Source organism: Balaenoptera acutorostrata, chromosome 4, assembly GCF_949987535.1.
Source record: "Balaenoptera acutorostrata chromosome 4, mBalAcu1.1, whole genome shotgun sequence".
In the NCBI taxonomy this organism is placed as follows: Eukaryota; Metazoa; Chordata; class Mammalia; order Artiodactyla; family Balaenopteridae; genus Balaenoptera; species Balaenoptera acutorostrata.
In genome coordinates this window covers 46,232,544-46,257,568 of record NC_080067.1, presented here as the reverse complement: position 1 = coordinate 46,257,568, position 25,025 = coordinate 46,232,544, and the positions used below count along the sequence as shown (strand labels likewise).

General features: G+C 34.8%; 1 protein-coding gene and 1 non-coding gene across 3 annotated transcripts in view; both read left to right on the top strand.

The window, feature by feature from the left end:
* Positions 1–22,436, top strand: part of KPNA4 (karyopherin subunit alpha 4) — a 158,588-nt gene extending 136,152 nt beyond the window's left edge. For both annotated transcript variants that reach the window (XM_057545392.1, XM_057545391.1), the window contains 9 exons: positions 1,645–1,814; positions 1,920–1,964; positions 4,909–5,040; positions 8,776–8,904; positions 10,270–10,374; positions 13,908–13,979; positions 15,682–15,844; positions 18,528–18,622; positions 20,371–22,436. In XM_057545392.1, coding sequence (XP_057401375.1) covers positions 1,645–1,814; positions 1,920–1,964; positions 4,909–5,040; positions 8,776–8,904; positions 10,270–10,374; positions 13,908–13,979; positions 15,682–15,844; positions 18,528–18,622; positions 20,371–20,469 — 1,010 coding nt within the window. In that variant the 3' untranslated portion in view covers positions 20,470–22,436. The remainder of the gene's footprint in view (positions 1–1,644; positions 1,815–1,919; positions 1,965–4,908; positions 5,041–8,775; positions 8,905–10,269; positions 10,375–13,907; positions 13,980–15,681; positions 15,845–18,527; positions 18,623–20,370) is intronic.
* Positions 9,119–9,442, top strand: LOC114238522 (small Cajal body-specific RNA 7). The gene has a single exon (XR_003623850.1). It is a non-coding gene; the product is annotated as a small Cajal body-specific RNA 7 (non-coding RNA).
* Positions 22,437–25,025: the final 2,589 nt, after the last annotated feature.

Below are 25,025 nucleotides of genomic sequence, written 5' to 3'. Positions count from 1 at the left end.
TGTATATAGTCACCTCTTAATTATTTGAATAATTATGAAATATGTATGTGATTTAGGTATTTTCCTCTTTCTCCTTTATTATGTTGGTCCATTTTATTCCTCAACTCTCTTACTATCCTAGGAAATAATAAAAAAGGAGGCAAAACTTAAACCAAAATTTTTCTCTATAATAGCAGTTCTGAGAAGAATCTAAATTGAAATTTTTTATATCTCTTGTGGATTTTAGTGCAATGAAATATAGTAATGTTATCCACTATCATCATGAAGTCATCATCATACATGTGGTATCTGTACCTTATAGGCAGTCTCATTAAATGTTGACCACCATGATTGCCATACCTTCAGGTTTTTTCTGATAAATAATTGTAGGAAGAATAATTAAAGACAATTCCAGTATTTCAAGAATTTGTTTTTTAACTACAGCCTAACTTTACCCAAACTCAAAAATTCAAAAATCTGTCCTCCAGTGGAGAATGGAAAAAATCTGGAGTCTGAACTGTATTGTGTACTATGATGTTAAAAGTTATTTTTGCCACAGATTTTTTTATTTTTGCATGGAAGTAATCAGTTTTGCTCTGATATACCTCCTCTTTATTACCCTTTTGGGGGCCAAGATGGAAGGTAAGGTATGGTTAGTGCCCCACAATTGTGAGTTTTCAAATGGGAGAATTTCCCTATAAACTGTTCTTGGCATATGGTATATTACTGTTAGGAATGCTATCGTTTGTATATCCAGAGTCCCTCACTTTTATACCAAATTGTAGATTTAGAACTATTAATACAACATCTTGATCTTTGGCTTTTAACTCCAGTGACATTATAGAATTAATTAGAATACATGGATGCAAAAAGAACAAGCATTTTATCTTCAAATACCACAGTGCAGGGCAAGGTGTTTTCACTTACGGAATGTAATACTTCAGTGTGGCTTTCATACTACAAATTACAGTGATACTCTAGATAGAGGAAATTAAATTTGGCACTTTTCTCTAGGGCAGTGATTCTCAAACTCTAGCGTGTTATCAAAATTATATTAAGGGCTTGTTAAAACAGAATCCTGGAACCACAGAGTTTCTGTTTCAACAGATTTGGGATAGGGCCCCAAAATCGCTATGGGAACCACTGATCTAGGGGTATTGGTTCCCTCTCCCCTGCCTTTTTGAGACATAGTTTCTAAGTGTATAGAGTAATTTATAGTTAATATTCTCTATGCTTTGATATTAGATCATCAGTATAAATTCTACAAATATTTTCTCTGTAATGGTATTTCAATATATCTCTTTTTATAACATGAAAGTTTCTTAAACTTAGAGTACCATTGAGAGAGAAGAGAAAAAGCAACAATTCTGTGTTCACAAAGTACTTTAAAGCCTTACTGAGGCTTTTAGATGGCATAAAAACATTTTAGGGTGAACAGCATATAAACCTGAATACATGAATAATGTGCAAAAAAATCTTAGTACCTTATCTTGCTTCTCTTGGCTCAAAGACCTAAAATGTGAACTAGGTTATTATTGTCTAAAACTTTCACATAAAACGAAATAGTGTACTTGGTTCAAATACAGGAAGTAGCATATTGAACCCAGTGCTTTACGTTTTCTGAGTTGCTTATTGTATTGAATTAATAAATCCTTCTTCCTACAGGTGATGGGCCACAGTGTAGAGATTATGTCATAAGTCTTGGAGTTGTGAAACCTTTACTTTCCTTCATAAGTCCATCTATTCCTATAACATTCTTAAGAAATGTTACTTGGGTTATGGTCAACTTATGTCGCCACAAAGACCCACCACCCCCAATGGAAACCATTCAGGAGGTAACAAGTATTTTTGTTTTTGTTTTCTTTTAAAGTAAAGTAGATATCATTATGTGTATGTTTTTATCTGCGTATATTTTAAAATCTATATATTTCTCTCTTCAGATTCTTCCAGCTCTTTGTGTTTTAATTCATCACACAGACGTAAATGTGAGTAAATGCTTCCCATCCTATATTTTTATATGTATATATGGTTAGGGCTTGTCCCAATGACGTAGGGGAGAAAATGACATTATGTCAGTGTACTTTATCAAATTTTTTCATTTCAGGAGCTGCAGTACATAGTTTGGTATTTTATATTTTCTCTGTGTTTACCCATATCACAATATTTAATTTCAGTGAAGAAATCAAGCCTGTTACTTTGGTCTGGGCAGTAATGTATGTGCATATATTATATATTAGTGTTGTGAAAACTGACATTGGAAGTTCTTAAAGTTGCCAGTTAGTAATCTCTCTCACTAAGATTTTATCTTTGATTGTTCATGAGCTTTTTATGAAAGCTCATTTTGACAGCTGGCCTTTGAGAGAACACTTAACACTTAGTGGTGGTATTTTTCGAAAGGTAATAAAGAGAAATATTTGTGCCTTTATGCATGGGTTTGTATTCATATACCATTCTTACACCAAACCATGAATATCAGTTGCTCTTTAATTTCATATTTACTCTATTAATTCATTTATAGTGACTTTGGTAATGGCTTCACTTGGTGTAGAGATAATTCTTGAGTATACAAACAAAAAGGAAAAAAATCAGTGCAGACTAGATTTTAAACATAATAAATATATCCTACTCATACTTAATAACACAGAGAGCAAAGGAGAAAGCAACTCAGGAAGTATGAATGAGTGAGAAACTGCCGTAACTGCTTATAAATTCAGTCTAGCCTTCATTGTGTTAGAAGAGCTAGGAATATAATGGGTAAAAGAAAATCACATGAATAAAACGCATAGTAACAATCAGCACCTTGTGTAGTTCTTTAAAAACACAGTTTGGTATGATCAGTGTCTGACAAGCTGCTTCATTCCTTCACAGTTTCTAGGGTATTAATACCCTTTTGCCAGGATCTCTGTAAAGATACGGAACAAATTAAAGTTAGAATTATACTGCATCAAGCAGTGACATAATGTGCTTGATATTCATTAGATGAACATGATCTTTGTCCTAAAGATATTTTTTCTAGCTCCAGATTGTCTAGGGTGTTTAAAAAACAAACAAGCAAAAAAAAACACACATGTAAACAAATTTTGGTTTTGGCTTATTATAGCCAAATTCTTTGATTAAATTACAGTTTTTTGTATTTTACTTTTATTAAAAGATATTCAAGAAAGATTAATCTCAAAGTTTATAACTCTTCTGGAAAACTAGACATCTTGGTTGACCTTATTCAGAGATGTATTGTGTTCTTTCCACTTGTTTACCCCAATCCATTTGAGATTGTAACTCCGTTTTTCTTGCTTTTGATATATCTTGAATTTCTCAAGCCGGTTTGCATTGTTCTTTTTTAGTAGCATTAGTAATATTGTTTACTAAACAATAATGTTTACTAAAAATGAAATCTTCTTAGGTTAACACTTAGGAACAAGTTCTTAAATCAGGCCATCAAAGAAATAAAAAAAATAAAATAACGAAACTGCTTCCACAAACCATAAGTGAAACATTGAAATTACACTCTAGTTGTAATTAGTAAACTTATCATAGACTTAACTTTGCTGACACAAAAAGTGCCTATAAGATCAGGCCTGATTTAAATTGTGATTTTGATGTGAGCATATTAATGACATGTTTAGTATTGGGCCTTTTTAAAAAAATATATCTGGATTTTACATACAGTCATGCACAAGTAACTTGAAGTTTTTTTGCCTATATCAACAAATTTTGGCAAAAAAAAAGTTACTTTTGTAAGTTGAAATTTAGTTGTCTCACATATTTTGATACCACTTTATGTGTGTGAATTTTTCATTCGGTGTCTTCTTTTTACATTAAAAATATCCATAGTGCTTTCTTGAATTTCTGAAAGGGGAAATGGCAAAGTGCTATTTTCTTCTAGGAGCTTCTTGGATGTTTTAAACATATCATTGATTTAGAATTTAAAGGTTTCAGACTTTTCTGGTTTGTCTTTTGACAGAGTTCATATTCCAGAAAGGCTTTCGGAAGTAAAGTTTCAGGCACAATTATTTATTACTGTGTTTTTGTCAATAATTGTATTATTTAGCAGTTTAACAGTTGTTTGTCATTCTTCGTTTTGGCCATAACTTCTAATTAGGACTTCACATACAAAGAAAGAAGAAACACAATGGCCTGTTGTACTTTGAAATATAATTAAGTTAATTACAGAGGCTTTTTTTTTTAAAGTACTTTTGGCAGCTGATGTAAATTATAGTTTTGTTTGGTTGGTTGGTTTTTGGGGGTTTTTTTGTTTGTTGTTTTTTTTGTTTTTTTAACTAGAACATGTTTTTTGATTATAGATCTCACAAGTTGACCTATGGTTGCTTTTAATGTCTTGATCTGCAGCTGTGGGAGATTTCTATTTGGGAAGTTGCCTCTGGTTTTATAAGGCAAAGCGAACTGGTTGGAAAAGATGAAAGTACTATAATCCTAATACTGGAGTATTGGCTTTAGACCTACCAACATGGTATTGATGTGAGAACACCTTGAATATATTCACCTAGCCCAGATGTTTTGAACCACCGTGTATGTTGGATACATATACTCTTTCCAACTACATGGGTTTATCACAATGTCCTTGGACCTAGTATCCCTCAATCTGAGCATTCGGGAAAGAGAATGTCTTTTTCTCATATTTTATGTGCTGTGTAGTGTGTTTGTATCTTTGTGAGTTAAGAGTAGATACCAATCTGTGAACAAGATCATAATTAACCTAAACATCCTAAATATGGCTATAAGATGCACACACTTGATATAGACATTCATAGATGATGATGCTTAGTATCATAGAGAAGACTGATTCCAGTGCATTTAGAGAGAAAAGGGAAGAAAGAAGATAGTAGAACAATCATAGGTTAGTCCATATGGTTAAGAATTTTTGAAATGAGAAAATATTCAAAGGCTATTTGAATTTTTTTTATTCATTAGATATTGGTAGATACGGTCTGGGCCCTCTCTTACCTTACTGATGCTGGCAACGAACAGATACAGATGGTAATAGACTCTGGAATAGTCCCTCATTTGGTTCCTCTGCTCAGCCACCAGGAAGTTAAGGTTCAGGTGAGTTTTTTATTGATAAAAACATGCCACTATTTGCTTTAAGTGTGACATTTGAACATGGGTAACGTCAATAGTGTAAAGTATTTTTTTAACCTAATAACATATCTGCGATGAAAAGAGTGAGTTATTATATCCCCATTTTAAAGATGGAGAAAATGAGATAGATTACTACAAGAACCTCCTCCTCCCCACCCCCCAACCCCCCCCAAAAAAGCCAAGTTGACTTCTTTGTAAATTACTGATTTCTAACGTAGACCAGGGCAGTTCATATAGCAACTTGGGTAGCATCTGAAACAAGTACTGATTATTTTTTCTACTTCTCCTATGTTTCTTCTTCCACTCTCCTGCTCCTTCCCCCACCCCCCTCCCCACAACAGCTGTCCTTTTTTATTCTCCTTCACTGCACCTGGCAAGTTTAGTTAATGCTTAGCTTCACTGGCACTGTGATAAAGGCTTTGTACTGAAATGTGCTGCTTAGGGGCTTCCTAAATTGTCTTCTCTCAGTTATTTAAAATCTTTTTCTTTAATTTTGTTTTGTTTTATTCTTTTAAAATCCTTCCATATAAATATTTATCCCAAAGAATCTGCATCTAGAAAGAGCCAAAAAAGAGAAGGTGAGAAGTTCACACTTATATTATAAGCAGTAGCTGTCAAACTACGATGCTAAAGGGAGATGCAGCAAGCAGCAAGCTCTCCCTACCCTTCTGAGGTAAATAGCATGCTTTAATCTTAGAATGACTAAGAGCCTATAAAGCACAATAATAGCATAAGGAAAACTGTTAACCTGATTCACTATTTCTCAACCATGGCTGGACAATAAAATCAGCTGTGGGAAGCCTAAAGAAAAAAAATTAGTGTATTTCCCTTGCTCTACTCCTAGAAGTTCTGTTTCAGTAAATCTGGATATTTCCTAGAAACCTGGGCTTTAAAAAGCTCTTTAGGTTATATTCATGTACTGTCAAAATGGAGACCCACTGCTATAAAATTTAAAGCACTTTAAAGAAAAGAGGGAACACTTAGCTAAATTCAGAAGAATTGATTAATAGAATAATTTGTCATTTAGGGTTATTTGTGGTTTATTTTAAATATTCCTACTAGATTCTTATGAGGTTTGCATTTCTTAAGTGTGGTACTTATGTCTTGGTATAGGTTTTTGGTTTGCATTTTGTTTTTGTTTTTTCAGAATGCATCTTCAGTTTAATACTGGACTTTGTTGAGAAAATAGGGCTTGGACTTTCACTTGAGCCAACTCTCAAGGAAAGTTAATGTTCTGTACTTTACCTGGTAACTAATAGAGATTTTTAAAACTTTTTCAACTTTCATGCCATAATTTAGGAACATAGAAAGAATAATGTAATGAACTATGTAGGTTTCCTCTATATCTCTACTTCCCCACCAAATTATTTTGACACATATTCCAGATATCGTCTAATTTCACCCAGGTTGCATCTCTAAAAAGTAAGGCTATTTTTTTTAACATATCCACAATACCATTAGAGCACTTTAGGAAACCTTAATGTTAAAATCCGATCAGTATCTGAATTTTACTTATTGCCTCTTTTTTTTTTTTTCTTCACAATTTTACCAAATCAGTATTCAAACAAGGTCAACACATTGCATGTGGTAGCTATGTCTTTATGTTTCTGTTACTCTACAACTTTCTTCTCCTTTTTTTCTTTCCCCTATTAAATTTATTTGTTAAAGAAGCTAGACCACTACAAAACGTTTTTGAAAGAAGTTGAACAAGACCTAAATCAGTGGAAAGACATCCATGTTCATGGATTGGAAGATTCAGTATTATTAGGATGGCAGTGCTTCCCAAATTTATCTACAGATTAAATGCAATTCCTGTTAAAATTCATATGGAAATGCAATGGACCCAGAAATAGCCAAAACAATCTTGAAAAAGAACCAAGTTTGGGGACTTCTCACTTCAAAACTTGACTACAAAGCTAGAGAAAACAAAACTTTGTGATTCTAGCATAAGGATAGACGTATTGATCAGTGAAATAGAATCAAGAGTCTAGAAATAAACTTACACATTTATGATCAATTGATTTTCAGCAAGGGTGCCAAGAAAATTCAGTGAGCAAAGAATAGTCTTTTCAGCAAATGGTGCTGAGGCTACTGGATATCCATATGTAAAAGAATGAAGTTGGAGCCCTACTTCACACCATATTTTTTAAAAATTAACTCAGAATGAATCAAACAGCTTAATGTAACATTCAGAAGTATAAACCTCTTAGAAGAAAACACAGGCATAAATCTTCATAACCTCAGATTAGGCAGTAGTTTCTTAGATATGACACCACAAGCAACTAAGGAAAAAATAGATAAATTGGACTTCCAAAATTAAAAACTTACAAGGAAACCATCAAGAAAGTGAAAAAGACAACCTACAGAATGGAAGAGAATGTTTGCAAATCATATATATGAAAAGGTATTTGTGTCCAGAATACATAAAGAACTCTTAAAACTCAATAAAAAAAAATGACAACCCAATTTTAATATTTATTTGGTTGTGCTGGGTCTTAGTTGCAGCAGGTGGGCTCCTTAGTTGTGGCATGTGGGCTCTTAGTTGTGGCTCAAGGGCTCCTTAGTTGTGGCATGCGTGTGGGGTCTAGTTCCCGACCAGGGATCAAACCCAGGCCCCCTGCATTGGGAGCGTGGAGTCTTAACCACTGCACCACCAGAGAGGTCCCAACAACCTAATTTTAAATGGTTTAAAATTTTAATGTTCTCCAGAGGAGACATTCAGATGGTCCATAAGCACATATGAAGATGTTCAACATCCTTAGTCATTAAGGCAAAGCAAATCAAAGCCACAGTGAAGTACCACTTTATACCCACCAGGATGGTATAATCAAAAAGACAGTAACAAGTGTTGGCAAGGATGTAGAGAAAGTATAATTCTCATACATTGCTGGTAGGAATGTAAAATGGTACAGCCTCTTTGGAATATAGTTTGACAGTACCTGGAAAAGTTAGATGTAGAGTTATTATATGACCCAGCAATTCCATTTCCAGGTGTATACACAAGGGAACTGAAAACATATTCACACAAAAACTTTTGTATTATCTTATTTTCTTTATGGCCATAATTACTATCTAAAATTATCCTTCATACTTACTTGTTTATTGGCTGTTTCTTCTTACAATAATGGAAGCTCCATATGAGCTAGGTTTGTGTCTGTCCTATTCACTCCTCTGTTCCTAAATCAGTGTCTGACACAACTTGCTCAAAAAGGTTAGGTAGGCATGAATGCATAAAGATATCTTTCATAACCTGGGGCTTCCCTGGTGGCGCAGTGGTTAAGAATCCGCCCACCAGTGCAGGGGACACGGGTGCCATCCCTGGTCCGGGAGGATCCCACATGCTGCGGAGCAACTAAGCCTGTGTGGCGCAACTACTGAGCCTGCACTCTAGAGCCCGTGAGCCACAACTACTGAGCCCACATGACACAACTACTGAAGCCCATGCACCTAGAGCCTGCCCTCCGGACAAGAGAAGCCACCGCAATGAGAAGCCCATGCAGCAACGAAGAGTAGCCTCCGCTCCCTGCAACTAGAGAAAGCCCGCGCGCAGCAGTGAAGACTCAATGCAGCCAAAAATAAATAAAACATTTATATAAAATAAATATGTATATATCTTTCATAACCTGCCTAACATACCTTTGTGGTAATAAGAAGTGATTCATATAGAACAACATCTCATTAAATCTTTTTATGTTTCAGACAGCAGCGCTTCGAGCTGTGGGCAACATTGTTACTGGAACTGATGAGCAAACACAAGTAGTTTTGAACTGTGATGCTCTTTCACACTTCCCTGCACTTCTGACACATCCCAAAGAGAAAATTAATAAAGTAAGTATTTTTAAATACTATTTAATAATTAGCATATAAAGGAGCCATTTTCATTTGCAAAATTAGAGACTCAAGTGTCTTTAATACTGATTATTAATATAAACTGTCATTTAGACATTAAGAGAAAATAAAGTATTTTACTTTTTCTGACATGGATTGATACATGATTTTCCACATATAAAACCAATTGTAAACAGTGCACATTTGGCTCTCTTGGAAATGATGAAATAGAGATAATTGGGTGTTGAATGTTGTATGATTGGAAGATTTTAATACGTAAGTTAAGTAATGTAAGTTTAATATTTTTTAGCTATTTGATAGAGTGTGTGTGCATGTGTGTGTGCTTGTGGAGGCTATGAAAAGGGGGCACTGACTGGTGATGCTGATGTTGGAGTGCATCTGAGGCTGTTGTAGAAGTACGTGGGTTGTTGATTACAACATTGCCGATGATTATAGCCCAAGAACCGCTCACCTAAGTGGCCTAGCACCCTAAAATCTCTAACAGGTTCATTAAACATGATCCTGTGATCTGATCCAAAAGAGCCGACTGCACACTAGGAGTAAAACTTGTTTACTACTTTTTTAAAATAGAGAAAATGTTTCCCTTTAGTAAATTCATATGTTTAATAAATTTATTAACTTTGGTAAATTATAGCAATATCCTACATAGGACATTAGGCAGATATTTTATCTTATTTCATTCTGTGTTTTTAGTATGCATTTATTATCTATGAAAAAACATGACTTGTAATCATCTTGGTAGAAGTAGCACATTGTGGTGTAAAGGGTAGCATAAAAAGATCATTAAGGTAGACCAGTAAAGCAGTCAAACATCTGGTTCCACTTTAACTCTTGAGAGAGATGGTGCAATGAATGACTATTACAAATAAGTATACTAAAACAATCCACTCGTTCAGTTTTTGTGTCTCCATTATCATGAATAATTGAGAGATTTATCTACTTTGGCTAGGACTCAATCAGAACAGAAGAGAGAATAAATAAAGCACGCTATGTGAGGAGGACGCTGAATCTCCTTTACAATTGTTTTAGGATTTGTATTTGTATTGCAGCTCATCAGTTCCTTAGTATTTGTTCAGCCAAGCTTCTTTTGAGTCTTAGTGTTTGGGAACATTGCTTTCAAGAATTTTTTAGAAGGGTTAGTTCATTATGACTTAGACTAGGGTCATTAGCAATTTATCCAAAGAAAAATATGGAAAGGGGATAGGGGAATTCAGATTCCTAAATATTTTATTATGGAACTTACTCCATAAAATCATTTGGATGTTGTAGTGAATGTGCTTTTTCCTAGTTCAACTGCAGGTTTTATTTTTTAATGAGAAATATTGAAGGGGTCTTGTTCTACAGGAAGCAGTGTGGTTCCTCTCTAACATCACCGCAGGAAATCAGCAGCAGGTTCAGGCAGTAATTGATGCCAATCTTGTACCAATGATAATACACCTTTTGGATAAGGTAAGAAAGTCATCTTGTATGTATCTGCGTAAGAGGAAAAGAATTATGTGAATATATACTTTTCTGTTTAATTACAACCTATACAATGGCATGAGTAGTACAGTAAAATAGTATTAATATTAAAACTTTAAAGCAGTTTTTATGTACAGGAAATAGTTCCTTTTAGAAACCCCTGGCCCTTTTTCTATATCATTCTTTTATCGAAATTACCATTATCCTGAAGTTTATTAAAAATTCATGTTACTACTACTGACTATAAATGCTTACATATTGTTCCAAGCACTTTACATATATTACTTTATTTCTTTATTACTGTAACTCTGTGAGGTTAAGAATTATTCCCATTTGACAGATGAAGAAACTATGGTATAGACAAATAAATTGCCCAAGATCAAACAGCAAGTAAGTGTGCTATTTAATCATACGCCATATCATTGCATGCTTACATTAACGTTTGGGAAGGAGACAGTTTAAAGTGTCCAATCACAGCATGAGGGTTTTTTTCTCAACACTGACCTGTTAATTAAAGAGAGGATATCTCGATCTTCTTTTCTTCCATGCTTCCTACAAACTGGTAGTAGAGGCTAATTTCCTATAAACTGGTAGATTGGGTTCAATTTTTAGGCAGAAATATTTAATGCACTAATGATTCACATGAGGAGAAACATTCTATCTGTTTGTCCTACATTTAGTGATACTTAGATTAAGTCAGCTCAGATGTTATCAGCCTGTTCCAGCCAATTATTATAAAGTTATTCATCATTCTTTCACATAATGGTTTTTCGGCAGTCATGATGATCATTACCTAGATCACTTATTATACAAGGAACTGCAAAATGATGACTTTGTAATTCTGCCATTCTTTATGTATTAATCATGATTCTTCAATAAAGAAGAATAAAGAGCTTTTCCTTATCAACTATTGGTTTACTCTAAAATATATTTCATATAGGAAAGGCAAGACAAATGTTTGATTCTTGCTCATTATCACTCATTTTTTGAATGACATGGTTCCCTAATGACCTCAAAAGGAGACGAGCATAAAGTTTTTAGTGTCATTAAGGAAATGATGGATTTACATATGTGTATATTTTTTATATAAGTTTTAGTCCTTTGTAGTTATTCTTTCTGACGTTCAGGTTGTCCCTGACCAATGGGAACCTCTTAAATTTGGTGCCTGTGTCTTTTTTACATCACTGCAGTAGTTTTTGAGAGCTTCCTACCTTTTGGATGTGATATGATTCCCAGGCTTATCTTGTATATTTTCTGATCTACACCTGGAATTAACTATTTTCCAGGGTGTCCTGGTTCCGTTTTGTAGCAAATGGTATTTAAAGATCATAGTTCAGGTACTAAGGATGATCATTGCTACAAGGTTGTCGTGGTATCTAGGCTTGAATGAACAAAATAGGTGATAATTTTTTTTTTAAAGAAAATGAAAAATATGCATGTTGTAATTTTATGAACATGAGATTCATAAAAAACAAATCATGAATGAACGGAAGCTATCTGATATTACTGGGTATTTAAGATAGCAGTGTTTTGGGGCTTCCCTGGTGGCGCAGTGGTTGAGAATCTGCCTGCCAATGTAGGGGACACGGGTTCGAGCCCTGGTCTGGGAAGATCCCACATGCCGCGGAGCGACTAAGCCCGTGAGCCACAATTGCTGAGCCTGCGCGTCTGGAGCCTGTGCTCCGCAACGGGAGAGGCCACGATAGTGAGAGGCCTGCGCACCGCGATGAAGAGTGGCCCCCACTTGCCGCAACTAGAGAAAGCCCTCACACAGAAACGAAGACCCAACACAGCCAAAAATAAATAAATAAATAAATAAATAAATAAAATTAAAAAAAAAAAAAAGATAGCAGTGTTTTTATTTTTACTTCTTCGATTTTATATTTTTATCTCTTTTATGCTGGAAATCTTCCTAAATACATGAACATAATTATTTGACTTATACATTGAGATATATAATATAAAATCTATCAAAATAACAAGACTACATTGACACTAACAACATGATTACTCCACTTTTGAGATTTCCTTGAGGACTTTTTTGTCTTTAGGATGTATTCCATCAATGATGTACTTAAAAATAAGGGCGCTTGAAATAATTCCTGTATGTGTGGTTAAGATATACAACTTGATATACAGTTAGGTTATTTCTGTTTGTTTTTTATTTGTGGAATTACTTTAGGTTTTGTTTTTTATTTTTATTTTTTTTATTTTAGGCCGCACTGTGCGGCTTGTGGGATCTTAGTTCGCCGACCAGGGATTGAACCTGGGCCCTCGGCAGTGAGAGCGCGGAGTCCTAACCACTGGACCACCAGGGAATTCCCTTGTTTTTTATTTTGTTTTGGTTATATGAAGCATTTATAGTTTCCAAGTAAAGAATAGGTACTTTGTTTTCAAGGTATATACACAAAGGTCTAACTTCTGTTTCTGTTCATTCCTCCCTGTTCTTTCCCTTCCTTTACAGATAATCGTTTTTATTAGTTTTTGGTTTATTCGTCTCTTGTTTATACTTTAAATATAAGGAAATGCCTATGTAAAGTTTTGTCCATGTTTTTTGCCAGGTTGTATTTAGGATTACTGGATCTACAAATAGACATATATGTAAATTTGCTATATAATGCCCATCCACCTCTAGAAAGGTTGTCCCGTTTTACACTCCTAGCAGTCTCACCAACACATATTTGGGATTTCTCAGTCTGATAAATAAGAGTAGATATCCCACTGCAGTTTTTCTTTTTCTCTTTTTGAAGTATAATTGATTTACAATGTTGTGTTAATCCACTGCAGTTTTAATTTTCATTCTTATTTACATATTTTTTTCTTAATACATCCTAAGCATTTTTCCAAGTTGCTAGTCATCTTAACATTAGTGGCTGGTTATTATTTTATTCTTTAGATTTGCTATAATTAGTTATTCCTATGTTAAGTTTAAGTTGCTTTTACTTTCTGACTCTTACGTGCTGCTAAGACATTATATGGAAAGATACATAATATTACTTTGTTTTGAATTATTTGCTTGGTAAATTCTGAAAGGTAAGATTACTAAATCATATATATGACTTTTTAAATGATTTTTAAATTTATTTTTTCAATTTATATTTGAAAGACAATATATGAGGGTAATGTCTTTATGACAGTCTCATTAATGGTGGGTATTTTCATTTTTATAACTTAATGTGTTTAAAAGGATACCTTACCCTTGACATTTCTTTGATTAAAGTACAATTGTACATTTCCTCTTTTTTTTTTTTTGACTGATATTATTTTATTTTATCATTGACTTCATTTAATCTGATATCACTGAACAGCAATATCAAGTCAGTTTGTTGCCGGGAAAGTTCACAAAAAGGAATCTCCATTTGTTTAGGGTAATTTGAATTCAAAGCCTTATCTTTATTGTATGTATATAGAAAGGCTAGAAGAAAACCTAGGGGAATAAGCAGTTGAAAAATCATTTCAGGAAACACCTTTTCCAGTTTACCCTATATTGCAATTTATATCCTGTAACTTTGCTTTTACAGGGAGATTTTGGCACTCAGAAAGAAGCTGCATGGGCCATAAGTAACTTAACAATTAGCGGAAGGAAAGATCAAGTAAGTTCAGCTCTTATTTATTTCTCAAAACTGATAAAATAACAGTATCAATAATTCTAAGATTTAGATTTTAGTAAATCATAATTTAAGATAATAGCAAGATAACAGGCATTCTGTGATATATAAAAGTGTCACCTTGACTTCCTTTAGTTATATTTCGTAGATGTGAAGTGTTTTCTTTCCAGCTTCTTGGCCTACAAGAATTTTCTAATCCGTGGTAAGATGAAGCACTTACGGTCAGGGTTGTTTTTTTTGTTTTTTAACAGTGTTAAAAAAAAAACAAGACTTTTTAGGTTAATAGGGCAGAATGAAACTGCCTCACAGATTCTCCTTACAAATGAACAACAACAAAAATTATCTGGCAGCAAACCAAACAAGGAACTAAACTCAACCAGAAAGCTGGGACTAAGAACTAGGGTGAACAATGTGAGGTGCCTAGTGCATAAAATATAAAGAGACACTTAACTCTCATAGTTGTGCAGGTGACAAAGCTTAACATTGTGCCAACTGGCGAAAGAAAATGAGTTTTAAAGGACCCAGATATGGGGGACTTCCCTGGTGGTCAGTGGTAAAGAATCCTCCTTACAATGCAGGGGACGTGGGTTCGATGCACTACAACTACACGATGTAGTTGCACTACAACTACTGAGCTCGTGCACCTCAATTAGAGAGCCTGCCGCAAACTCTGAGCCCGCGTGCTCTGGAACCCGAGCGCCACAACTAGAGAAGAGAAAACCCACATACCACAACTAAGACCCGTGCAGCCAAAACTAAAAAAAAAAAAAGTCCCAGATATGTTTCACAGACAAGTAAAAAAGGATGAATTTGGAGCTGATAATTGTCACAAATAAGCTATAGACTGGTGGTGACCAGTGAATCCACTCAAATATGAATACAGAGCAGAATATAAATACAATATGTGGAAATAACTAAGTAAAAAAATGATAGAAGAATATTTTGCGAATTTTATGGAACCAATAGAATAGCAAATTGAGAGGTGGCCAGGTATATATGAGTGCTAAATGTTATAGCAAAGAGTTAGAGGATGCTCTCACATTGAACAATTGTAGTTTTAAAAAAATAATCATCCAGCCTCTTAACTGATTTCATAATTTCTTAATGTTAGAAAGGATCTCTGAAGGAAGTACTCCTTATGGCAAAGAAATGTGTCATATGAAGTTGAGTGTTTCCTTCATTTTCACTTTAGTTTTTTTTTCTAAGTTCATGAAAAATAAACATACTACATTAAAAAGAAAAGAAGGTTAGATTAATGTAGTCTAACTTAACATGTGAGAGGTGAGGTCATATTTCCATATTCAAGATTTTAAAGTCAAAATTATTCCAGTGAGGACTTCCCTGGTGGCGCAGTGGTTAAGAATCCGCCTGCCAATGCAGGGGACATGGATTCGAGCCCTGGTCCGGGAAGATCCCACATGCCATGGAGCAGCTGAGCCTGGGTGCTACAACTACTGAAGCCCGCGTGCCTAGAGCCCGTGCTCCGCAACAAGAGAAGCCCGTGCACCGCAACTAGAGAAAGCCTGCACGCAGCAATGAAGACCCAACGCAGCCAAATAAATAAATAAATAAATAAATAAATAAATAGTAATGAAAATTAAAAAAAAAAATTATTCCAGTGAGATAATAGGGTGCACGAATGAAGTTCACTTAACACGTATCATATCATGGTATTTTCATTCTTCAGGTGGCCTACCTAATCCAACAAAATGTTATCCCACCTTTTTGCAATTTGCTGACTGTAAAAGATGCACAAGTTGTGCAAGTAGTACTCGATGGACTAAGTAATATATTAAAAATGGCTGAAGATGAGGCAGAAACCATAGCCAATCTTATAGAGGAATGTGGAGGTAAGTTTATTATAAGCTATTGATATTATTCCACATTTTAATGTTCTTTTTGTAACTACTTTTATTTTCTAACTAATACAGCACTTCTGTATTTTTCTGTCTTAGATAATCAAGTAACAGAATAAAGTAAATACTGTATTCTATATCTGCAGTCCTGCTCAGCTTCTTGCATATGCTTAGGTAACTGAATTGTTGCCGTATATTGAACAGGCACTGTGCTAAGGTACTGGGAAGACAGTGGTAAACAAGACACAGTCCTTGCCCTCAAGGCATGTAGTCTAGTCGTGGAGATAAATATGAACTGATTTAATGTGCTAATTACCCTAATAGAAATGTACAACAAAAGGAAATACCCTAATCCATCCTGGAAGAAGCAGGAAGTGACACCTGAGCTGGATTTTGAGAGATGAATAAGGATTAATAAAGTAAAAAGGGATGAAAGGTGTTCCAGGCAGAAATAACACCATGAGCAAAGTCTGAGGTGAGAAATAGCATTCAGCAAATTATAAGTAGTTTAGTGTTGCTGAATCACAAAATATGAGGTAGAAACTGCCAACAGATAAGGCTGCAGACTTAGCCATTGACCAGGCCCCTGCAGTCTTAGAAGCTTTGTAGCACAGCATATACTTCAGGGCAGTGGTTCCCAAATCTGGCAGTGTACCAGAGCCACCAGGAAGGTAAACAACACGTCTCAGCTTTCAACCCTTAGGATTAACATGTAGACAGAACATGGAAGTCTCAGATGTGGCTGTGGAATAACATGTAAATGTTATCAACCTGGATAAGCATAAAAGTAAAGATCTTTGTGATAGAAGTTGAGAAGTAAATGAAAGGAGGGAGAGGTAACTAAGAGTAGGAGAACCAGTATCTTCACCTTCCTTAGTAGAGTTCAGAGGCTTGAAAATTAATAAGAAGTAAGTATTTTTAAAGTTACTAAAGTGACAAATAGAACAACAACAAAAAATGCATAATTATCAAGTTGGGAACAGAACATGGGGAATACTGTTAGGGAAATAATTAGGAAGGGAGTACCAGAAAAATTAAAAGCAGGCATTGTTAAAAAATTTTCCTACTTGTATGTTTTTTTCTTTTACCATATAAACATTTTAATTATTAAAAATTTATTTTTATATATTAAAATAAAAATATAGATCTTGAGCATTGCCTGTCTCACTGGAGGCGAGCCCTAGGAATATGTATCTTACAGACTTCCCAAAGGATTCTGCTGTAGGGTATGACAAGCCATTGGAAGATCTTACCTAGTGAATTGATGTGTTTAAATGGAGCCATGGATATGAGGGGAATGGAACCATTAGAGACAAGCAGGAAACCACCTAGGTGGTTTCCATATATTGTGGTGAGGCCACAATAAATGAAGGCAGTGATAATAGAGAAAAAGGGGAGATGACAAGATTCAAGAAATGGATAGACTTTAAGGTTTTTGAGATTTGATTATAGAGTATTGAGGGTAAGGGGAACTTATTAGTCTGTCTCTCAGATTTCAAACTGTTGTTGAATATCACCAATAAGAATACAGTATAATAAACAGTGTAAATGAAGAATAAAAATTAAAAGTAACAAATTGCAAATTTGTTAAATATTTAACAAATTTATTTAAATTTATTTAAATAAATTTATAACAATTTATTTAAATAGCAAATAACAAATTGTGTTTTGGATAGTTTGAGTTTTAGGTACCTGTGAAATATCCTTGTGGAATTATCATACATGTTTAAGATTTTCAACATGCGAAGCTCAGAAAAGAAATGAAGCCATAGATTTATAAATCCTCAGCCTATATGTAGTAGTTAAACTTTTTCATGGAAGGGCCCCATAAAGAGAGTGTGAAAAGTGAGAAACATGCCCAAAACAACTTCTCCACTTAAAGAATAGATAAAGGAAGAACACTCATGACAGGGCAATTTCACTTTAATTCAGAGGCCTTAAAATTAATTATTACCCCTATAAAGCAAAACAATACCCAGTTTGCATATCAGTAGGTTAAGTTTATTCTGCCTATGATTTAATAAATTTATTAATATTTACAGGGAAAATTCCCTTTTCCCCTGAAATAGTGTGGTTGATCTTGATCATTTTTCATTATACTTTAAAAGCTGTCTTAACATTCATATTTATTAATCACGAGTACTTAAAAGTTTTTTTCCTAAATGCTCACTAGAAAAACTTGGCAGATGCTACAAAGTAGAAGGAATTTGCTTTTAACTTTTTTTTTCCTTGCCTCTTTGGGGATGTGTGTGTGTTTGTTTGTTTTTGGCCATGCCACATGGCTTGTGGGATCTCAGTTCCCCGACCAGGGATTGAATCCGGGCCACACAGCAGTGAAAGCCCAGAGTTCTAACCACCTGGCCACCAGGGATCTCCCAGCTTTTAACTTTTAACAAAGCAATTTTACATGTTATTACTCTTTATAAACACTGATGTGTGTAGTTATTCTGCTGAGTAGATAGATGTCCCATTGCTTATGTTTATATGTAGTTAGACACTCAGATAATTTTTTAAGATAAATATGCTGTATCTTTGTGCATAAAACCTTATTATTTATAAGATTCACCTTTAGAATAGATTCCTCAAAATTGGATTTTGTGTTCCCAAGATTATTGTAACTTTTTTGTCACTGCTTTTTAAATATTACCATTATTTCACTTCATAAAATTTCTTACAGGACTGGAGAAAATTGAACAACTTCAAAATCATGAAAATGAAGACATCTACAAATTGGCCTATGAGATCATTGATCAGTTCTTCTCTTCAGATGATGTATTTAATAATTTTATAATTTTCTTAGTTTTATGTATAAACATAAGTCTGGATGAAATGTAAGCTAGGACATATATGTATATATTTTGGGGGAATGGAATTGAAATAGGTACATGACAGTAATGTTACTTATTTCAGAAGTACAAATATTTCACTATTTTAAAGTCCTTCAAGGTATTAAAAAGTAGCACTAGCTCTAATGGCAAAAAAAAAAAAAAAAGATAAGAATTTTTTGACAGTGGATAAATCAGGCTTTATTTTCCCTTGATGTCTTTATAAACAAAACAGTGAAACTAGTATATCCTATAATAAATCCATTATGACAATAATTAGTTAGTCTGTATTTGAATATATTGTCACTCTGTTATTTTTAGTTGGTGACCAAAAACTAATACAAAGATAAATAGATAAAATGAAAAAAATTATCAAGAAACATAAGTATTTCTTGTACTTATAATAATATATATATATTACTATATAATGAAAGGTATAGTCCAGAAGAGTGTCTTCAGATTGTCAGTATGTGGTAGTTGAAATTAAAGAATTATTTTTAGTATCGCCTCTTTGGGAAAGTTAAATGTAAAATTAAAGCAGTTGTTTCTTAGAAAATTACAGTGATTATAGATAGAACCACCAGTGGATCTCTTGAATGATTTTCTCAACTTTTCAAAAAGAAAAAAATGGAATGTTATTAAATATTTTGTTAAGCATGCATGATTTGAGCATTAACTTGACAAGGATAATACTAAAGAAGAATTACAGATTATCAAGCTAAGTCCTATTTAGAATATAATACTAGTTGAAAAGCATACTTTTTTAAAGGTAGTTTTTGTCACATGTCTTAAAGTTGGATTTTTAGAAGTCCTAATTGATAATTAGGTATACATAAGGCCTTATGATTTCTGATACTTCAATGTGCAGGTCTTGTTTACTCTGTTGCATCATGAAAAGAATAATAAAGATGATGTGCCTATTTATAGGAACTACACTATAGGTGCATAATTTTGTGGTATTTCAACCTTTAGATATAAGGCATATAGAAAGACTATTATACATTTTTAGCAGAGCTATTATTTTACTACTTTAAGCTCAAAAGTCATTTGTCTCCAATTGCTATTAAAAGATTAACCAAAGAATACACTTACTCTCCAAAAGTGGTAGCATTACAGTGAGTATACTCTCTGAGTTTGCGATGTAGGACCATCTCCAGTGTATTACTTCTCTTTCATTCTTTCAGAAGATATACGTTTTGCATATTCTCTTAAGTTTCCTCTCTTTTTGGCATCCCTTAAGACAAAGCCTTTATAAAGTGTTTCAGGTTTCTAAAGGGGTGGTAGGACAGTGTTGGCACCCATCATCTCCCATACTTTTTTTTTTTTTTTAATTTATTATTTTATTTATTTTTGGCTGCGTTGGGTCTTTGTTGCGGTGCACGGGCTTCTCACTGCGGTGGCTTCTCTTGTTGCGGAGCACGGACTCTAGGCGCGTGGGCTTCAGTAGTTGTGGCTCGTGGGCTCTAGAGCGGAGGTTCAGTAGTTGTGGCCCACAGTAGTTGTGGGCTTAGTTGCTCTGCGGCATGTGGGATCTTCCGGGACCAGGGCTCGAACCCGTGTCCCCTGCATTGGCAGGCGTATTCTTAGCCACTGCGTCACCAGGGAAGTCCTCCCATACTTTTTAAATGGAAATAGTACTACAATGCTATTTTTTTTAAAACTAATTATCACTTTCTTTTTCCTTTTTTCCCTTAGATTGAAGAAGATCCTAGCCTTGTTCCAGAGGCAATACAAGGTGGAACATTTGGTTTCAATTCATCTGCCAATGTACCAACAGAAGGGTTCCAGTTTTAGAAAGATGTTGTGGAGGTTAGGTACAATGCAGCACTGAGATATATATATATATACACATATATATAAAAAGGTTTGATCCATCAAGCTTGGCTCATGGGATCTGCTGCTGCATTAAATCGGGAAAGAAAATGTGAAGATTTCATTTGGAATCACAGCAAATGCCCAAATGAGGTCAAGATGGCGAGTGGGTGCGAGTGAGAATGAGTGGCAAAATGTAACGAAAACTTTACATGAATGCTTATTTAGGTTGTTCAGAGTAAAAGGGCTACAGGTCACAGATCTTCAGTGCCTGAGGAGGAATATTGACATTATATCAGCTGAGGGGAAAGTGCAGTAATGTCATCTTCAAGCCTTGTAAGCATAAAAGAGAATAGGATGCCCATATAAGTCAAAGGAAAATGAGCCCAGGCCTTGCTATGAAGCAGTGTGTGAATGGACAATGTTGAATGAATGTCTGGCTCAGTGATAGAGAGCCAGGTTCATCTTTGAAATCTAGGGCTCTTCATTCATGAAGCAGACTCCTAGTCGTGGAGTGACTGTGTACGAGAGTATGATTGTGCTGTATGTGAACGCATGCAAGCTTGATTTGCCTTCAGGGGGCTGATAACAAACCTAGTAAATCATCAAAGTGAGATCATAAGTGTTACTGTACACTGGACATGAAAACAAAGACCAGTTCAGCAGCAGACATTGGTGTACTCTGCAGCCTGTGTTTTCTATTTCCCTTCTTCCCTTTTCCCACCCCTCCTTTTTTTTTTCTCTTTTTTTTTTTGTGGGTTTTTTTTTTTTTTAGGTTTTTTTTGTTTTGTTTTTAGTGTTTTTTTTTGTGGGGTTTTTGTTTTGTTTTTAGTTTTTATTTACTTTACCTAGTACGGCTTTTTAGTTGCTTCTCAAGTCAGAAAACTTTCAGGAAGGTTTCCCTGTGCATTTGCACCAGATGAATGTTTGATGCTATGAAAAGCTTTCCATATCATCAAAACTAATTTGTGTAGATTTTTGCATGAAAAAAAATCATAAATTTCCCTCAAAATAGACTGTGTTGCAGTACACAAGTTACCATAATAGTATAAAACAGTAAAATGTGCTTTAAAAAGCCATCCTTTTCATTTTCAGAGATAACATAAAGATCTTTGCATGAGGTAAATCTACAGCCTAGTTCATTTTTAGATTTTGTTGAGTCCTGTAAAGAAGAAGAAGAAAAAAGTTTCAGTTGTGGTAGAATACCGTGCTGTGTTTAAATGTTACTTGTTTTCAAACTTTGTTTTCTATGAAAATGATATGGAAACTTCTAAAATGGAATTTGGTGCATATGTACTGCTGAATAAAGACCGATGAAGAGGTTTGAGTAGATGTACAAATCAAGTAATGGTTTGAACACCTTTAATAATATGCCTAATCTGTTCAATTGTTTTAGAATCTTTTTATCTTAGATGTAGGCAGCCATGAACAATCTATTTTGAGCCACTTTAGGGAGAAACCTTTGTATTTTTAAAACTTGCATAAAAGTTATGCAAGTGGTTTTTATAAATTGGAATAATACCTCAGTTTCGAGGTTATGCACACTAAATTAAATGTGACATAAATTAATTTGTACAAAAAGAACTCTTTATAAGGTGGCTCATTGTAGGAAATCCTGTGCCTTCCCCTTTGAGCACAAGTGTTGCATGAACAACAGTTTGCTATAAGAAACATACCAGATTAGCCACCATTAGCATCTATATCTACTTTGTGTTTAAAAATCAACTGGTAATTCTGAAACACTGTAGAATGGATAAAAATTATTTTGTGATCATAACTCTTTGTTGAACTAGAGTATTTTTGCAGCATTCCTTGTCATCAGAAACATGGTTAAAGTTTAAAACTAGAAGCAGCAGAAAACTAGCTTGTAAAATTTATCCAAGTAGAGTGCAGGCTAGGCTGTCTTGGGGAAATAAACATTAAAACTCAAAGCAATGTTTTACATGGGGCGTGTGTCTGTGCTGTGTGGATTTTTTTATATATTAGTGTCAAGTTAAGAGTAACTCAGTGGCTTATGTTTGCTTGTCTTTCATAAGCTTTTGATATAGACCCAACATTACAGAAGAAATTTCTTAAATTATTTAATTTCAGTATAGATGTATTAATAATCTAACTGACTGAATTTGTTCAGGTGACACCATCTTTGCTTCTACTTTCTCCCTGTCCAAACCAAGATTTTGACCTTCCTTCACCCCTCCAGCAAAATGGACTGAGAGAGACAACTTGAGCTATATTTTAAGTATTTCTGTAACTATCAACATATGGTTCCAAATAGATTGCATACAAAGCATGGTTTTTACAAATGGCTTAAGTTACCAGAAGGTGGACATAATAGTACTTTGCATAATTCATGTTTCTTAGTAAACAGAAACCTGGTTCAAAGTAAGCCAGTGAGGTTATAATAGGCCAAATGATTTTATAGAATAATTTTCTTACAGATGCAGGACTCATGGCAGCTTGCTTATTCAAGGCCTGCAGGAGAATCTGATCTCAGAGAAGGCCCTAAGCTCTCTTTTAAAGGACTTGCCTGATTAAATCAGGCCCACCCATTATAATCTCCCTTTTGATTGACCCAAAGCCAAACTGATTAGTACCTTAATTATACCTGCAACATCCCTTCCTCTTTGCCTTCTACCATAGCCTAATCACAGAATGATATCCATCATATTCACGTATCCTGCCAACACTTGAGTAAAGGGGGTTATAAAGGGTATAATCACCAGGGAATCTTGAGAGCCACCTTAGAGTTCCTATACCACAAAGAAATATTAGTATTTAGAGCTGGAGCAGTTTAGAAGTGATCACCTGATATATTGCAAGCTTATTTTTAGATGAAGGTTACCTGTGAGAATCTAATGAAAACTTTGGACCGGCTTCCTTCCAAAATGCATATACATACAGTTTTAGGGGTTCTGTGGGAGTCTGAATTTCAGAATATGAATGAACTGTCCCAGTCCCCCAGTTCAGATGATAGAGTTGCGAAGAAGTGACTTGATCAAGGCCAGACAGCTACTAAGGGCTAGAGAAGACCCAGATTGTACCTTCCACACCATTGGAAGCTGTGCTTTCAATTACTGTTCTAAAACTGAGTTCATTTAAATTTGTGAGCCAATGCAGAAAAATGTTTATGCAGCTTTTCATATCTGTATTTTGAGGAATGGCTAACACTAATTCTTAGAGAAGCTTGTGAGTTTTGAAATTACAGTTGACCCTTGAACAGTATGGACTTTGCAGGCCCACTTAAATGCCAATTTTTTTTTCACTAAATACATACTACAGGGTCAACTGTACTTTAAATCATCTTTAGATTACTTGTGATACCTAATACAGTGTAAATGCCATGTAAGTAATTGTTAAGTACAACGTAAGTGCTGTGTAGCTAGTCCCTTGAACAAAGCTGGGGTTAGGGGTGCCGGCCCTCCGCACAGTCAAAAATCGAAAATCCTCATAACTTTACTGTTGGCCCTCATATTCGTGGTTCCACATCCAAGGATTCAACCAGCCACAGATCATGAAGTACTGTAGTGCATATTTAGTGATAAAAGTCCATGTATAGGTGAACCCAGGCAGTTCAAACCCATGTTGTTCAAGGGTCCACTGTATTTGATTTCTTTGAGTTTCCAAAAATTGATCTTTCATTATGGATATTAAGAAGGTGAACTACAAACAGGCCAATTTAGCTTGAATCAAAAAAGTTACTAGTAGGGGCTTCCCTGGTGGCACAGTGGTTGAGAATCTGCCTGCCAATGCAGGGGACACGGGTTCGAGCCCTGGTCTGGGAAGATCCCACATGCCACGGAGCAACTAGGCCCGTGAGCCACAATTACTGAGCCTGCGCGTCTGGAGCCTGTGCTCCGCAACAAGAGAGGCCGCGATAGTGAGAGAGGCCTGCGCACCGCGATGAAGAGTGGCCCCCGCTCGCCGCAACTAGAGAAAGCCCTCGCATAGAAACGAAGACCCAGCACAGCCATAAATAAATTAATTAATTAAATAAAATTTAAAAAAAAAAAAAAAAGTTACTAGTTAACGCCTGAGGTTTAACGGATTATTTACTTCTTAAACAACATTTTAAACATTTAAGGAGAAAATGGTTTTTCTTTTTAACAAATAAGCGCATTATTGAAGTGTATACTCTTTAAAAATATAAGTAATGAAATTATGCATATATGCCTTTAAATAAAATCACAGTGCACATTTATAGTCTTATTGTAATGAGTTAATTCCTAAGTTAAAGGAAGATGAAAAAAATGAAGATTTGTAAAGCCTATATTCCAGTGTGATCAGAAGCAACTGAACTGTAGTGTCACATTGCATATTAACTGTCACGTCAATAATATACAGGAAGGTAGATTGAATGTTTTTTCTCTTAAGACTTATCTAAGCAGTTCCATTAATTTTGAATATTCTAAATTCAGGCCCTTTAGGTGACAGATTTGGTTCAGGATGTCCATGCCAGGATGTACTGTTTATAAAACTGACTTGGCAGCTGCTACTTGGTGTATAAGAGCAGCTGAGTGTGGAGGAAAGTAAATACTGCC